The sequence below is a fragment of the Carassius auratus genome, unplaced genomic scaffold, assembly GCF_003368295.1.
Source record: "Carassius auratus strain Wakin unplaced genomic scaffold, ASM336829v1 scaf_tig00217677, whole genome shotgun sequence".
NCBI lineage: Eukaryota > Metazoa > Chordata > Actinopteri > Cypriniformes > Cyprinidae > Carassius > Carassius auratus.
The window spans coordinates 26222-42971 of record NW_020529180.1 but is presented as its reverse complement, the minus strand read 5'-3'; the positions used below and the strand labels follow the sequence as shown (position 1 = coordinate 42971).

The window sequence follows — 16750 nt, the reverse complement described above, 5'->3', positions numbered from 1 at the left end:
TCTATTATCTTGTAGAGGGTGATAGCAATTAAAATGTGACAGGCCAGTGTCAGTGCAGTGCCTTTGAGGCGGTGACAAGGCCGAGACCCAGAGATGAACTGCTCTTAAATTACACTTTATCAGTGCTGACGTCTTTCATAATTAATCTTCATGCCCACAGTTGTTACCATTTGCTATTTTTTCACCTACAGACGAGCCCTAGATGGGGTCATGATGGTACAGTGGAACTTGCCGTTACTAAAGGCCTGTTAAAATGAAACCCAGTGGTGTTTCATTAATGACATTCACAAAGCATTCAGTTTCAGTGATAATAGGCATAATTCAGGTGAAGTAGAATACTTTCTAGGACACAGTGTAGAACAAGGCTTGATTTTATCCACTGGGATTTGATATGATTGTTAAATGTTAGGATGTGTGTGTGTTTGTGCGTGTTTGTGTAAATAACATTGTAGATATGCAGAAGACTAGCTCTCTCTTTTTGGTTGAACATTGAACAGTGCATCTATTTCTAAACAATAGAAGGGTTTTTTATCCCTGTCTGTTTTTATACGTGACATGTGACACACACTGTCAGCTTCTCCGCTCTGCTGCCTAATGCGAGAGCATATTGTGGCGTGTTTAAGTCATCCGCTTTAACGGCTCCAGTGAAACACTTGTTCTCTGGCTGGATGTGAACCAGCGGTTTTCTGCTAATCCCCGTGGTTGTGTCTGGAGCTCGCAGGAGGATTTGTACTGTCAGACGTCCTCCCTGGCCAGGACTGGCATAGCCCCGTCTGGTCACGGTTATCAGGGGAACAGAGTGTATGTGCAGTGCTCAAATGAAGCTCCAGCAAACCCGTGGCCAGCAGTCTGTTGTGCTGTGCCCTGACAAAACCCAGCAGCAGAACTCCATAAAGATTTTACAGACGCTCTACCGCATGCAGACGCTGTCATCTGTGAAACCCAGGAACGTTTGGGACTATTTGTTTCCCACTTTAACACCCCATTCAGGCCTTGGAAATAGTGAGGGATAATTGGGTGTTTCTTTAGCAATGCCCACATTTTAAGGTCCCAGGGGTTTATTAAAGCTAACAGAAGCTATTAAAACTAATTGGATAACTTTATTATTATTCTGTTTGTTATATGAAACTGATTTTTTTTTACTTTAAATCTTAAACTTCTTTCAATCTTAAAAAATATTAAAATATTATTTATTTTATTTTTATAATGTTTTAAAATATTTATTTTGTTTATGATTAATTAATCACATGAATAAAATAAATATTTTAAATAAAAAAAATAAGTTTTACATAAAATAAACTTGTGATAATCTAAAAAGAAGTGTTTATTATTGTATGAAGTGTATTTATATAAATTTTGTTTAATTGATTTATTAATTTATACATTTTATTTATATATTTAATTTAGTATAAGTTTGAGTATTTATTAATTTATTTATACATTTTTTTTATTCAGAATAAATTGTTAGTGAGATAAAAGAATTGCCTTTTAATCCAAAAAATGTCTAAAATGTTATTTCTGCCACCGTAATTTCAATCACAGAATAATTTATAAATTCTAAAATATATAATTTGAAATATAATGGGAATATTCTCTGTTCATACAAGTGTTTCAGAACAGTGTATATAAATGGCAATGCATGTATAAACACTGTAGCAGACAAACTAAACTAGTCTGAGTGTGTTTTAAGAGAGTCCACACACAGGGCCAAAAGTGGGTGATGTTGACATCATATCCTTGTATCAGTTGCGTCAGTCTCGGCTGTTGTGAAAATCCAGTAAATTGAGCTGTTTTCAGGTGTGTGAGGGTGTGCCAGGAATAGCTTTCCTTTCTGTTTTCCGGCACAGTTAATGGCCACCTTCGGCACTGTTATTTGGAAACATTAATAAATGAGCATAGCGGATTGCTATTCGCCTTGTCTGTTGTTGTTTCAGGCTGCTTAGCAATACCCAAGTATTATGTTTAGTGGAAGGTAGAAGATAAGAGGAATTCATCCCATTGCCCTCCATGTTCACCATTATTTCATTCTTTTGCTCGTCTTCTGTTGACAGAGCACGCCGCTTACAGCTACAAGCACAGAATCACTTTAATGAGATGAATTTTCTTTACTTCTAAACCACATGTAGATTGAGTTTAGGCCCGTGTGTAAGGGAGGTGCATCGGGCTCTTAGGGGCTGTTTATGGGTGAACAATCAAAAGCGCAAATTAAGGGAGAATCATAAAAGAGGGTTTCACTCAGGTTAAATAGTCTGCCTTGAGATGAATGTATTGTGTATGTGCAGACAAGGGCTTAGCTAACAGCTATTTTCTGACAAAATTGATATTTTTTGGGATATGGCTTAACAGAGGCATGTCTCGGAAAACAGGATTTTCTTTGATCTTTTAAAATAAAATGTTAATCTGCTTTGAATGTGAATGCAACACAAAGCTCCACTCGGATCATTTATGGGAAAGAAGCTGCAAAATTTGTTAAATAAGAATTCAGACATTATAAACACATGCGCATTAGCATATGACCGCCCACATTTATACATCGGCACCTGTTCAACTATGCAGCATCTTGCTTTTCTGATGAGCAACAGTGTGTACTACTACTACTACATGGAGATTAGACAACCATAACAGACGCCATTTACTGAACATATAGGAGTCTTAAAGGTACAGTAAGTGTACGGTAGTTTAATATGACCAGAGAGAGGGTGGAAAATAGTCATGTAAAACTAAATTGGTGCATAATTTAAGATTTAGCAATATTGAATCTTGTATTGGTCAGACACTTTTAAAATAAGTTTAAACTTTTGAAAGTTATTGAATTTTGAAAACCATATGTATATTGTTGTAATTGAATACCAAAATATTGAGTTTTTATTGAATCTCGTGTTGTTTCAGACTCTTATGATTTTATTTATTTATTTCTGGTCAGTGTGACTACTTCAGAACCCCCAACCCCCCCCCCCAAACCCCCCCCCCCCCCCACACACACACATTTTTGAAGCTTGGCTTGGCTTTAAAAATCCCCTGTAAATTCTGTTATTTTTTAATGAACTTATTGTTTATTATATTTATTTACAATAATAATAATATTTAACAATGTTATAATTACAGTTGTGTGTGACTGTGTGTGGAATTTAAACATTAATATTGTCTATTATTTAATTACAAATTTATTCCACATACATTTAATTATTATGATTATTATCCTCATTACTTGCTTTATTTCAATTTAACTTTCTGTTGTTTGATATTTTGGATTGTGAAAGTCTCATTTTATTAAAATGCAAATGAGCTCTCATTTCATTGTACATTTGATTTGATTTAATTTATTCCTTTTAATATTATAGTTGGTTTTAATTATGTGTGAATCTTGATCATTAGAGATCAGAGGGTGTGGCCTGTTGCCATGGTCTTTCAACAAGTCCATTTCATTGGCTAATAATCCAATAATTTATTCTGGCTAATCATGGGAGATTGCATTATTTTGGTCTTTCTTACAAAGCAATTTATGAAAAGGGAGCAAAATATCTCAGTTTTAAAGATAAAATATCTTCAGAAATATGTAGGACCAGCCTCCCTGTGTGGGCCATTAAACTGGCACGACTTCCATATTCAGCATCCATGGGAAACATTTCACATCTATGAGCCTCTGGGATTACAGAGAACAAACAAAACCAGAAAGGCAGATGTCGAAATTGTTGTTTAGATATGAGCTACGAAGTCTTCAGATCGGATGTGAGGCAGAATCAAGGCTTCAGACATTGTTGTCGACGTCTCAGAGAAATTATATTGACGCAGAAAGATGGTCCCGTGAGAGCGAGGCCTGTCTGTTTACCATCGGCTGGGTGGGCTGACTCTAAGCCTGCTTTATACTCTGCACTTAGGCGATGTTCAATCTTTCCTAGACCATGACAAACACAAGTAATTTGTTGCTCTGGTTTCTTGAATGACTTCCGATGCATTAGCAGGAGCCTGGAAGAGCCGGATAGCATGTATTCCTGTCCACATATAAAGGGTAAATGTGCTTTCGTGCTAGATTTATAACTGCTGTGTTTGTTCTGTCATGCTTCTGTGAATGTAAATACATGCATTCAGCTCACTATCTTCTGAAATCTTATCACAAGGAGTTCTAGATGACATGAAGAGAATTAAAACATGGTTTACACAAAGAGCATACTGTAAACAGTACTCAGATTGTATTGTTCATTTTAAAATATGTTGCATTAATTAATAATTAAAAGGATATTTTACAAAACAAATGTTTTTTTTTTTTGACTACAACTTTTTGGAGCTTGTACACTTTTTAAGGAACATTGTTGAAATAATATCTAATTTTACACTTAGTTTGAAATGTATTTTAAAGATAGGAAATAATGAAAAAATGTATTTTATAAAAAGGAAATAATTAAAATGAATATAGAGCATAAGAGACTACAAAAAAAAAAAAAAAATCTTACTGATCCCAAACTTTTGATACGTAAACTATATTGTCTAATATAATCAGTAATTACGTTTACTGTATATGCATATTTTGGAAGAATTACTCTTTTAAACATCTTGTTTGTCCAGGACAGGTGCATGTTTGTAAATTGAGAAATAACACTTGTAAATTTCCAATGTGCTGTCAGCATCCATATACGTCACTAACAGCATCAGCAGTGAAGATCTCACCTTAAAAGATCATCAGTGTCATATCAGTGTCGTTTCATTGCTGTCGTCCTCGCTTTGTCACTTTCGGTTTTGACTTTTCTGGTAAAGACAGCATGTTACATCATATCACATTTAAGAGTACAAATGTCCCGCTGGCAAACATGTCAGCTTTCTTGTTTTCTGTGTCTCTAGACTGTAGCAACTTGTTTCTTTAGTTAATGAATTAGTGATGCCTGATTTACTGTATGCTGCATTATTTAGCAGTCCTTGTGTAGTATTTATTTGGATCGAAAGAAAATTGAGAGTATGAGGGATTTGCAGTTTGATTTGATCTCAATGTTTGGTGAGGGAAAACATTTATAATAATAATTCATTGAAATAGGAACTGTTATGAGTTGTGCCTTTTTGTTGCGAGAAGCTGAACTAAATTCAGCTCCTTTGGGTTGTATCTGTCAAATCAGCCTGGGTTTGAACAAACAGCAGAAACAAAACTTCATTTATTTAATATGATATTATTTTAATACTAATTAACAAATCCTTGGCAGAGCTGTTTTACATGGACAAGATCCTCATGAAGGCCTAATTAAGGATGAGAAATGAATTGAAACGCTGTGCTGGTGAATTGTGCTCGAACATGGTTTTGTGTTTGTCTGTCCCAGCATGTCTCTGCTGAACCACGACTGCCAGCCCAACTGTGTCATGATCTTTGAGGGCAAGAGACTCACGCTGCGAGCTGTTCGGCTCATCAGACCCTGTGAGGAGGTACAGTATACCTTCATCCATACACACATACACTTTTTTCTACTCTCTCTCTCTCTCTCTCTTTATGATCATGAGTCTCTGCTGTCACAGGGCCCTTGACAACATTACCAGTTGACAATTCATTATTATTATTTTAGCCATTTTTTGCTTCAACAAAATTGAATTTTAATAATGAATTTTCAAACAGCCCCCCCCCCAAAAAAAAGAAAAATAAATGTTATATATTATTATTAATTTATACTCTATTATTCTTAGTTTTGTAATTTTATTTATTGTATTTTTTCTATGCTTGTTTTACCATGTTTTTATTATGCAAATTGTTATAATTTTTTCCATTGTATTTTTTATATATATTATATTGTGTGTGTGTGTGTGTGTGTGTGTGTGTGTGTGTGTGTGTGTGTGTGTGTGTGAGTGTGTTAGTATATTTTTATTCATATATAGTTTTGGAGTCTTGAATTTGGCTTTTAGTTTTTAGTTTATTAAAATGGAAATGGTTCCCAGTATTAAGTTTTATTTTATTTATATTTCTGATAGCAAACAATAATAATACATTAAAGATTGAACATTTAGTTTGTTTTTTATTTTATATATATATATATATATATATATATATATATATATATATATATATATATGTGTGTGTGTGTGTGTGTAGTTAATATACATTTAATTGGTAGATTCTTTAATTTATTTTAGTTTAGCATATATTTTTGGTTACATTTATTTAGTTGTGGAGTCATGAAAATGTATTTTAGTTTACATTTTTCCCAGTAATGATCATTTTTATTTTTTAATTTCTATTTCCATTAACAAAAATGTTTTCATTCAGTTAGTAATATTAATAACACAGTCTCCTACCCCAAACTCACTCCATGCATTGATTGAGCCAAAAGCTGTGATGTCAGGCCGCTCAAATAAACATAGAAATATGTTCATAGTGCCATAGAGCCAGTGTTTGTATACATTCAGCCCACAAATAGCCTTTGCAGTTGTCTGTTCATATTAAACTGGAACAGGAGAAAGTGTTTTAACTGCCATCACTGTTTCTCAAGTGCAGGCCCTTAACAGAGCCTCCTGCCAGATTAACTTCACAATAATTCAGTCATCCGATGAATAAATCTAAAAGCAACATCCTATATGTACATTTAGTGCATTGAGGATCCGCTCTTATTTCAGAGCAGAACTCTTTAACAATCAGTCTTGACTAATCAAAGCTCATTTAAACCTATTTGCGCACCACCAGCCTAAAAAACCAGCAGAGAGCCTACATATTCATACACATTATTCATTTACATCAACACCTGGATCCATTTGGCAGACCTGTGGCAGGATGTGGTTTTAGCCTCAAAGATAGAGAAACCCTCATTATGCAGTCGTTCTGTTTATTTCTGCTCTGAAAGTTAAGATATTCCAAAGTAAATCAGACAGTCATGCTTAATTTACCTCTGACAAGGGGAGGGAACGTCGAGAGAGGAAGTGAACTGGAAAATGAAATTACCAGCAAGCTCTCTGTACACAGGAAGTAATGAGAATTCAGACTGTAGGTGTACTATATACGACGGCAGAATACATGAGCGCTCATCGTCCCACAGACAATGTTTACACACACACACACATGGCACTATTATCATTCATACACCCGCACACATCTGCACACTGTACACATGCTGCTGTTTGCCCGTAAGGGTCATACTCATTTTGAATCAGTTTTTCGTTTTCTCCTTTTCCTGTTTCTGATGCTTTCTGTTTACTCATTGTTTCTAGTTTTATGTACTCTGCTCTCTCTCTCTCTCTCTCTCTCTCTCTCTCTCTCTCTCTCTCTCTCTCTCTCTCTCTCTCCACTCAATAACTCATTCATTGGAATAACTGTTTTCAATTCTCTCGCGCTCTCTGTATTTGACCTCACTGAGGTTTGGAAATGAAATAGCTTTCTACATACTGTGCTGTATATACTGCTTGCTGCATGCTATTTTTTAGCTTTTATTATTATTTTTTATATAATTTTTTCTTAGATAACAAGTGAAGCAGTATTCAAATCCATGTTTACAGTAGTAATATGCTACATGTTGTCACATGACTTTACTATATTGCATATTTAATTCATTTAATGGTGTCCAGCTTTCATCTTACATAAATGTGGTTATTTCAAATAATTCATCCAATTTTAAGGAAAAAAATGGCTTAACTTTTGGCGTTCTGATCAAATGAGTCAAGAAGGCGATATTCAAAATCATGGTCGATGTTGCTTTTGTTTCACTTTTAATGCTAGACTGATACTGTGAAAAAAAAGTTACTAAGATTTTAAAAGAAAAAAATTGTAATGAGTATATTTTTATTAAGTTATTTTTAGTATATTTTACAATGTAATATAGCATTTATATTATATTATACTGAAAAAATATTATTTGGTCTTTTTATTTTGGATGGCACATGCATTGTGGGATACAGTATTACATGATTATGTGCAGCTTTTTTCACATTTTAAATAAGCAATATAACTGCACTCACAAATAATAATAATAATAATAATAATAATAATAACAACAAATAACACCACAATAATGACGCAATAAAGTAATGCATAGAATTGTGATATTAATATGTTATTATGTGTTTGCATTTCTTTGGAATGAAACTCCACATATTATATTATATTATATTATATTATATTATATTATATTATATTATATTATATTATATTATATTATATTATATTATATTATATTATATTTTTTTTTGGATGGTGGGTGATTCCGCACCAATTCAACCTAGTCCACTCTGATTATCTGTATGTTAGCTCTGTTAACAGCCTGGATGATGGTTTAACACATCATCACAAACATATGCACAAATAAAGCAGTGTATTAACAATCAGTTTACATTCTGCTAATAGTCTGCAATTTTGAATTTAACCATCTCTACTCTCTCTTTTTCATTCTTTTTAGCTAACTATAAGCTACACTGATATCCTTGCCACCAGCAAAGAGAGACGTTCCCATTTACAGGAGCAATACCACTTCCTGTGTCAGTGCACGCGCTGTACCACTGAGGACAAGGTGAGCCATGTCAACAGTTCCTTTCTTGATCTTTCTCATCCTCACTTTTCTATTCCTCTAACTTTTACCCCATCACTCCTGGAAAAGGCTTCTTCCCGCCTCATTGTGTCCTGACGGGAGCACTATCTATCATCCCTGTGTTCCTCCATGTTCTCTTTTCCTCGCTCTTTTGCTCTGTGTCTGTCCCACTTACCCCTCGAAAGCATCTGATGATGTGTGTAGTGTGTCAGACCGGTTCTAGACCATCACCGGTCTCTCCGCACTGCCCCGAGGAGCCCGTCCTCAGCAGACCCTGTTATCTGTTATCATCACTGCGATGACAGGAGCATGTCAAGAATAAAGCTTTGAATGGCATGAATGGAAGTACAAGAGCGGATGAATAAATGCCTAAAATGGAGTGAGGATAGATGGGAATTTAAAGGTGAAGTGCGTAATTTTTTGGGATGTTAACGTACTTTCTTCTCCATACTTAGTCTGCAAAAACTACTCAAGTAAGAAAACCATTTGTATGTTGATTCCCAGAGATTTTTTTTCTCTTCCATTTGGTGGAAAAATACAGTTCCATTTCTTTACATCTGTTTCTAAACTAGGCTGTATCCCGATTCATATACAGTCCATCCTAAATAGTATGCGAGATTAGAGTTAATGCATCCCGGACCTGACATTAGACAGTTTTAAGTCTTTGTTAAAAACCCTTTTTTTTTTTTTTAAATGACCTACATAGATTGAGATGATTAGTATTTTGTTTTATTTGTTATCTGCACTGTTTAGTATTTATTTATTGTTTTGTATTGCTACAGAATTTTATTTGTTTATTGATTTATTGATTTATTTTAAATGTTTTCTTTGGGTTTTCAGGTCATTTTGGGATTTGTTTTTTAAATATATATAACTAAAAAATATAATAACGTGTGTGCGTGTGTATGTGTGGGTGCATGTATGATAGATAGATAAATGTTAGTTAAAACATTTTAAGCAAATTTATAACTTTTATTGTTATTTTACATATTAGGATTATTATGAGCTATCTGGTTAATATTATTATAATTATTATTATTATTATTATTATTATTATTATTATTAAGATTAGTTGCGTTTTTTTTTTTATTCGATCAGTATTCTTATAATACTGTATAAGTATAATTCACCCAAAAATGAAAATATGGTTATTATTTTCTCACCCTTATTTTGTTCTAAACTTGTTTGACTGACTTTTTTTTCTGCAGAACACAAACAAAAATATTTCGAAAATGTCTCCATAGGTTGTTTTCCCCATACGATGAAAGTCAAAGTGGTCCAGAGTTATTTTGGACCCCACTGACTTGCAGTGTATGGACAAAAGCATTTTTGAAAATATCTTCTTTTGTACTTTACAGAACAAAGAAAGTCATACAGGTTTGGAATGACTTGAGTAAATGTTTTTTTTGTTTTTTGTCTGAACTATCCCTTTAAATCGCTACGAATGGCGTACTAAATTCTTGGCATGTGTGCTCAAACATGTCAATGTAATACACAAGTTCCCTCCAGGCTTATATTGTGGTTATTTTGCACCTGCATGCAGGCATCCCATGCTAAATAACTCTGAGCTGAGCTCAAGAGAAAGAGGCTTTATCCCTGCTGTTAACACCTACACAGTTGCTCAGACTGACCTCTGCTTGAGTCATCTGTCAGATTCTGCAGATAAGAATAAACGCTCTTGCTCAGGGCTGCAGAGATGGAGACTTGGGTTTCGTCCTTGCTTTCAGTTCCTTCTGGGTTTGAATTCAAAACAAAACAAAAAAAGAAAAAAAATCTTGTTGAGCTTTGTTTTTTAGGTTTGGATTTTAGGACACCTGATATGTGTGGTACAAACTCTTTTCATCCATCCATCAGTTTGTCTTTCCACCTATCCATCCATCCATCAGCCAACCAACTGTGAATCATTAAAGTCAAACGAGGTCTCTGCCTAGGCCCCAGAATACTGTAGAGAGTCTTGAGTATTATAGAAATACTAATTTAATATAGAATTGAAAATAGTTACATTAAAAAATTAAGTAAAAATGTAAAAAATATTTTCTTAATGCATGTTATTTAATGTTTACTTCTTGTAGAGAATTCATCCATGCATATATTATTGTTCAGAAATGTAAGTGTTTTTGCAAGAAAAACAAAATATCGCAAATGCTTCATTTATTTAATCAGAAATACAGTAAATAAACTAATATTGTTTAATGTTATTGTACTTTAAAATAACTTTTTTTATTTTAATAAATTTTTAAATATATTTGTCTGTGTTGCAAAGGTGAATTTTCAGCATCATTCCTCCAGTCTTCGGACTCCAGTCACGATACTTCAGAAATCATTCTATTATGATGCTTTGCCCCTCAGCAAACATTTCTCATTCTTATCAATTTTGAAAACAGTTGACCTGCTTAATATTTTTCTGGAAACAGTGATTTTTTTCAGCATTCTTCAGAATAATTATACAGACACAAAACCTTTGAATGGAAGTGTTAATGTAAATTTTTGGCCTTAAAAACTTTTCTTCTGAAAATTAAGTTTGTTGTTTAGCAGATATATTCCATCATAACACTCCATCAAAGGTCCTTATTGTGTGTGTATGTGTGTGTGTGTGTGCGTGCGCGAGTGGGGGGGGGTGAGGTAATTACAGGTGAGGTGTGTAAAGTGTTACACTGATGACATTCTGATGAGAGGGACTTGTTGAGTCACCACCAGTTTTGCGGTAATCTGACAACCCGTGTGAGGGCAATAGGACATACTGACACGCTAAAACAACAGAGCAGCTGTATGTGCAGTAAAGTAAAGATTATCACCTTCCCAGAACCTCCGGCGACCGGAGATGTGATTCAGGCTGACAGTCGTGTGGGGGTCACAGATGTTCTCCTGTTCCCGAAGGCTGTCTGGCCATATATTTCTCTGCTTTTTGAGTGTTTTATTCTTCAGTGTTCTTTCACATTTGCACCAGATTTTCTTTACAAATCTATTGATAAAATAGGCTGTGTCCCAATTAACATATCAGTAGTGTGCAAGATCCTTTGGGGTTATATAAAGAATAGTTCACCTAAAAATGAACATTTGTGGACAATGTCCACAGGATGTCCAATATGTAGATGAGTTTGTTTCTTTATGAGAACAGATTGTGAGAAATTTAACATTACATCATTTGCTCACCAATCATATAGTGAATGGGTGCCGTCAGAATGGCAATAATCCACAAGTACTCCACAGGAGGTTAATTGATTGACTGGAGTGGTGTGGATTATTGGGATGTTTTTATCAGCTGTTTGGACTCTTATTCTGACAGCACCCATTCACTGCAGAGGATCCATTCATGAACAAGTGATGTAATGAAGAAAAAACTAAGCTATATCTTGGATTTAGATTTTTTTTTAATGTTATATTTTATTGTTAAAATTTTCTTTTTTTGTGTAAGCTATTCGTTCACTGTATCCCAATGGAGGGGCTGGGGGGCTGCAGAAAATGTAATTAACAGAAAAAAAAGTTCCAATTGGAATCAACATTTTGAACCATTACTATTATTATTCCTTTTTAACATTCTGATTTCTGAAGACTGTCTTCTGAAGATTAATTGTGATTATTTTATTTCACCTTTATATAATATTTTTTCAACACCTTTATATATATATATATATATATATATATATATATATATATATATATATATATATATATATATATATATACAAATCAAATATTTATTATTTAAAGAATGGTTTCTCCATACCTGTATACAAACATTTGCTGAAAAATCTTGCACATTCATTTTTATCTGGTAGATTTTTGACAGTTCTGCATGTTTTCTTAATATATCGTCATGAAGTATGTACTTTACTTTTGCCAGCAAAGTGCTTTTAATCTGTGGTCAGAATATATAAGGGGGAACATTTGTTAAAGCGTTAGACTTCCTGTCACGCTTCGTTCACTGGAATGTTTTTATACTCCGTGCACTCTAACCAGTACTGCAGTGAATAACATGATTATTGAATTTGCACTAATAAGCAAAGTCTACCATTTGATTCTTGGCTCCCTCCCTGTAATTAAGATGTCCACATTAACAAGAAATTGGCTTTTTCCATTGAAAAGAAAAAGCAAATAGAAAAGTGTTTCCTTTGTGCAAGCAGATGTATAAGTCTGTGCTTTAAAGCCACTTTATAGTTATGGAGATCTGACCAGAATGTAAAATGGATTCTGAAATAAATGTGCAGGTAAAAAGTCTGATGTCAAAACTTGCAGAGGGTTTGGTGTGATTGATAAGATGCAACGTGTTTATCATGTTCAACAATGTGATTTCATGTGCAGTTATGAGGTTTATTAGTGATTTCCACAGTAGAAGCAGAGGACTGTGGAGACTTGAGCAGTCATTTTTGTCCTCTCATGACATGCACTTATCTCTCTCCTGCATTACACTCGATCTGATAAATCATTTATGTATGTAATGAGTGCACTGGAACAAAAGCACAGGACACTTCGTACAGCTTACTGTGAATATCTGATTCCATTTGGTTATTTAGTTTCCCAACCTTTGGTTGAACAATACAAATATATTTGTATAAATACCACTGTCTTTATGAAATACTTCTTGCAGTGCAGTAAGGTTATTGCTTTTATGGATGTTTATATGAGATACAAATTGTTTTTTTCTTTTTGTTTCTTTTTTTTTTACTTCTCTTTTCATCCCATTCATATATATATATATATATATATATATATATATATATATATATATATATATATATATATATATATATATATATATATATATACTTTCTGGTATGTTGTCTTTCTTTGATTCTTGCAAGAACATATTTTTAAAACCAATACAGGATCCTTCTTGTTATGTGGTCTGAAATATGTTGCAAGTTGTAGTTGTTATTGCAAGAACAAATGTGTAAGTTTGACTTTTTGATAAACAGTGTGGTCTTCTTAATTATTTATTTTATAATTCACCATAAACCATAGTCTGGTTTTGTAAAGGTAAAATGTTTATCGGATTAAAAAGAAAAGAGTAAATATCTACACATTAATTGCATATTGACTTATGAGCCGTATGTACTTATGAACATTACTGTTTAAAAGTTTTTTAAATGTTTTGGAAAGTATTTTATGCTGCTCACCAAGGCTGCATTTATTTGATAAAAATGCATTAAAAAAGTAATATTGTGAAATATTAATAGAATTTAAACATGCAATGCAATTTATTTCAGTAATACTATGCTGAATTTTCAGCATCATTACTCCTTCAGAAATCTTTCTAATATTCTGATTTGATGCTTAAGAAATATTGGTAACACTTTATACAGTATAGGACCAATTATCACTATTAAATAGTTGCTTATTGGCATGCCTATTATTAACATATTGGCTTTCTGTTAGTACATATGAAGCACATATTCTGCATGATCATAATCTACATCCCTAATCCTTTTCAAGATCTCACCTTAACAACCAATTTAAGCAGGAAATAAAGAGTTGTTTTAGGTAAAGGTCATAGTTAATGGTTTATTAATAGCGAGAATTGTACCTTAAAATTAATGTGTGACTAACATTTCTGATTATTGTCAATACTGAAAACAGTTGTGTTGCCTGATATTTTTGTGGAAACTGTAATAAAATGTTTTTTCTCGTTAATGAATAGAAAGTTCAAAAAAACATTTATTTGAAATCGAAATCATTTGTTTTATTTACATGTATTTACTGTAGCTATCGACCAGTTTAATGTGTCCTTGTTGAATTAAAGTGGAAAAAAAAACCTTACTTACCCCAAAGAGTTATCAAGAGATATTAAGTTTAAAATGGCATTATGGAAAGGTAGTATTTGAGGTGAAGCAGTTCTGTAAAAGAGTTTCAATTGATTCTCTCTGTGTGTGTGTGTGTGTGTGTGTGTGTGTGTGTGCGTGTGTGTGTGTGTGTGTGTGTGTGAGAGAGAGAGAGAGAGAGAGAGTTGAGCGAGTGCTCAGGCAGTCACACTGGTGTGTTGTCAGCTCTGTGACTGTTCACCTCTGATACATCACACGGCTTTGATGTCTCAGAGGCACTTATACATGTATCCCCAGGGGCCACACAAACACACGTCTCTCCGCAGGGATTTGAGGGTCTGACAGACCCCCCTATGGCTCCGACTCTTCATCACGCTTATCCTGAAATAAAGTTGCCCTCTCAGAAACAAGCCGGTTCAGTCTTCACGCACCTCACGGCTCTGTAATCCTGACAGCTTCTCTCATCCTCCTTTGAATGTTTTTGTGCTGTGGAAGGGATGAAGCTCTTTGATGTTTGATGACCCCCCTCCCCCCAATCATCCTTCTTATTTTAAGCATCATTGCACCAGACAGACAGACACATTTTAACTATAATGCAGTAAAAGTTCAAAAATCTTTAGTCAGAGATAACTTTGCTAGCTTCAGGTCCGTGTTGTTCTAGACAAATTGGAGTGTAGTGTTTTGTAGTTTTTTTTTTTTTTTTTTACAGCTTTTGATTGACTGGTTTGAGATAAATTTGTATGAATGTAATTCTAAATTAATTACATTTATAAAGTAATAAAATGATATTTGAATGAATGTTTTTCATAAAAACAGTATTTTACAAAAATAAGTAAATATTTATTCACACCAGTAAGTGTAAATAAATAATTATATTTTACATAGCAACTTTTGATCGACTGTGTCCATTGATTAATTCATACTTGTAATGTGATTTTTGCTACTGTTTTTTTTTAAAGTTTTTTTTAAATCACAAATATAAAATATATGTATAAATATGAATACATTTTAATATAATATAATACATTATACATACCAAATGTTCAGACTAATTTTAAAATACAATTTTAAACATAAATAAATGTATTGTGAATTAATGCAATGCATGTTATTTATTCAAACATAATGAGGGAGTAAATGTAATTTTTTTTAAAGAAAACTTTTGATTTCATTCTTTGAGTGTTATGTTATTTTTGCTATTTATTTATATGGTTAATTTTCTTTTAAATTACACAGGATGTATTTATACAAATAAATAAATGTAATTACAATTTATCAAAATAAATACATTTATTAAGTAAATCAGCAAATATTAATATCAATAAAGTGATAGTTATTTTTGCTATTACTCCTACTGGTTTAAAAAAAAAAGAAAAAAAGAAAGAAATTCATGTGACATTATTTTGTGAACAGGACTGTGACATGCTGGCTGGTGAGAAGACTGCGTGGAGGTCCTTAAGAGACGCCATCCCTCACCTGGAGCAGCTTCAGTCGGAGCAGCGTATCCTTCACAGCAGAATCAACACTTAGTGGGTGAGAACTGACTGTATCTCTAGGTTTAGCAGGGAGAAGTGAATTAGCCTGTAGCATTTGGGCTCTGGAAACAACTGCTAGTCTCTGCAAACTATGCCCAATTCTGTAGTCATATCAGTTTCGAAGACATTGCAATGAAAGGTGTGAGGGAAAATCTCTCAGTTCTGTCTGACTCGCTTGCTTTTACCCCTTTGGACACACGGCTGATGTATAAAGTAAAATAAAAAAGCAGGCGGTCTCCATCATGAAATAATAAGCTTAGATTTCATTTTTGATTTTGCGTGCCAGTGTCTCCATCAGGCTTTGTAACTGGCTTAACCAGTAAGACTTTCTTGGTCTTAGCTTCTGTAGTTTTTGTAATACAGTTTTTATTATTTTTGTGTACTTAACTGTTTAATCAAAAGGCTGGGAGGAGCTTCTAAAAGAGAGCCAGGCTCTTTTGCACAGATATACAGATGTGGTCCCGGACAGGAACATCTATGTGCTCAGGCTGCTGGATCTGGCTATGGATGCTTGCATTAGTCTGGACGACTATGAGACGGCGCTGGAGTATGGCAATAGAGCTCTGGAACCTTACAAGTGAGTGTCTGCATCAAAAAGTTGTTTTCGCTTTCTTTACTGATAGATCTTCCTGGTAAATCTCCATGGAATACACCTCCATCACACCCTCAAATCTATAAAAGTCCCATTATAACTGTGACTCGCACAGACTCACTCACGTCTGAAGACCAAAAACAGACAAGTGCAGATTCAGTTCATAAGAACTCAAGGCAGTACTGAAGAATAAATCCCCATTATAGTATTTATAGTATTTAATAATAGCTTTTTCCTCATTGTCATCGGAGTAGTTTTTAAAACGTTTTTAGAATTCTGTTTGTATTTCAAATAAAAACTTTCTTTCTTTACCAAATCAGCATATTATAATTATTTCAAAATGATCATATGACTAAAGAAGGAGCGATGGCTGCTGAAAAT

At 33.7% G+C, this 16750-nt stretch overlaps 1 protein-coding gene across 1 annotated transcript in view; it reads left to right on the top strand.

The window, feature by feature from the left end:
* LOC113102063 (histone-lysine N-methyltransferase SMYD3-like) overlaps positions 1 to 16750 on the top strand; it is a 123215-nt gene that overhangs the window by 91454 nt on the left and 15011 nt on the right. Inside the window, exons 7-10 of the mRNA XM_026265724.1 lie at positions 5304 to 5406; positions 8355 to 8465; positions 15656 to 15743; positions 16180 to 16354. Of these exons, the coding sequence (XP_026121509.1) occupies positions 5304 to 5406; positions 8355 to 8465; positions 15656 to 15743; positions 16180 to 16354 (477 nt within the window). The remainder of the gene's footprint in view (positions 1 to 5303; positions 5407 to 8354; positions 8466 to 15655; positions 15744 to 16179; positions 16355 to 16750) is intronic.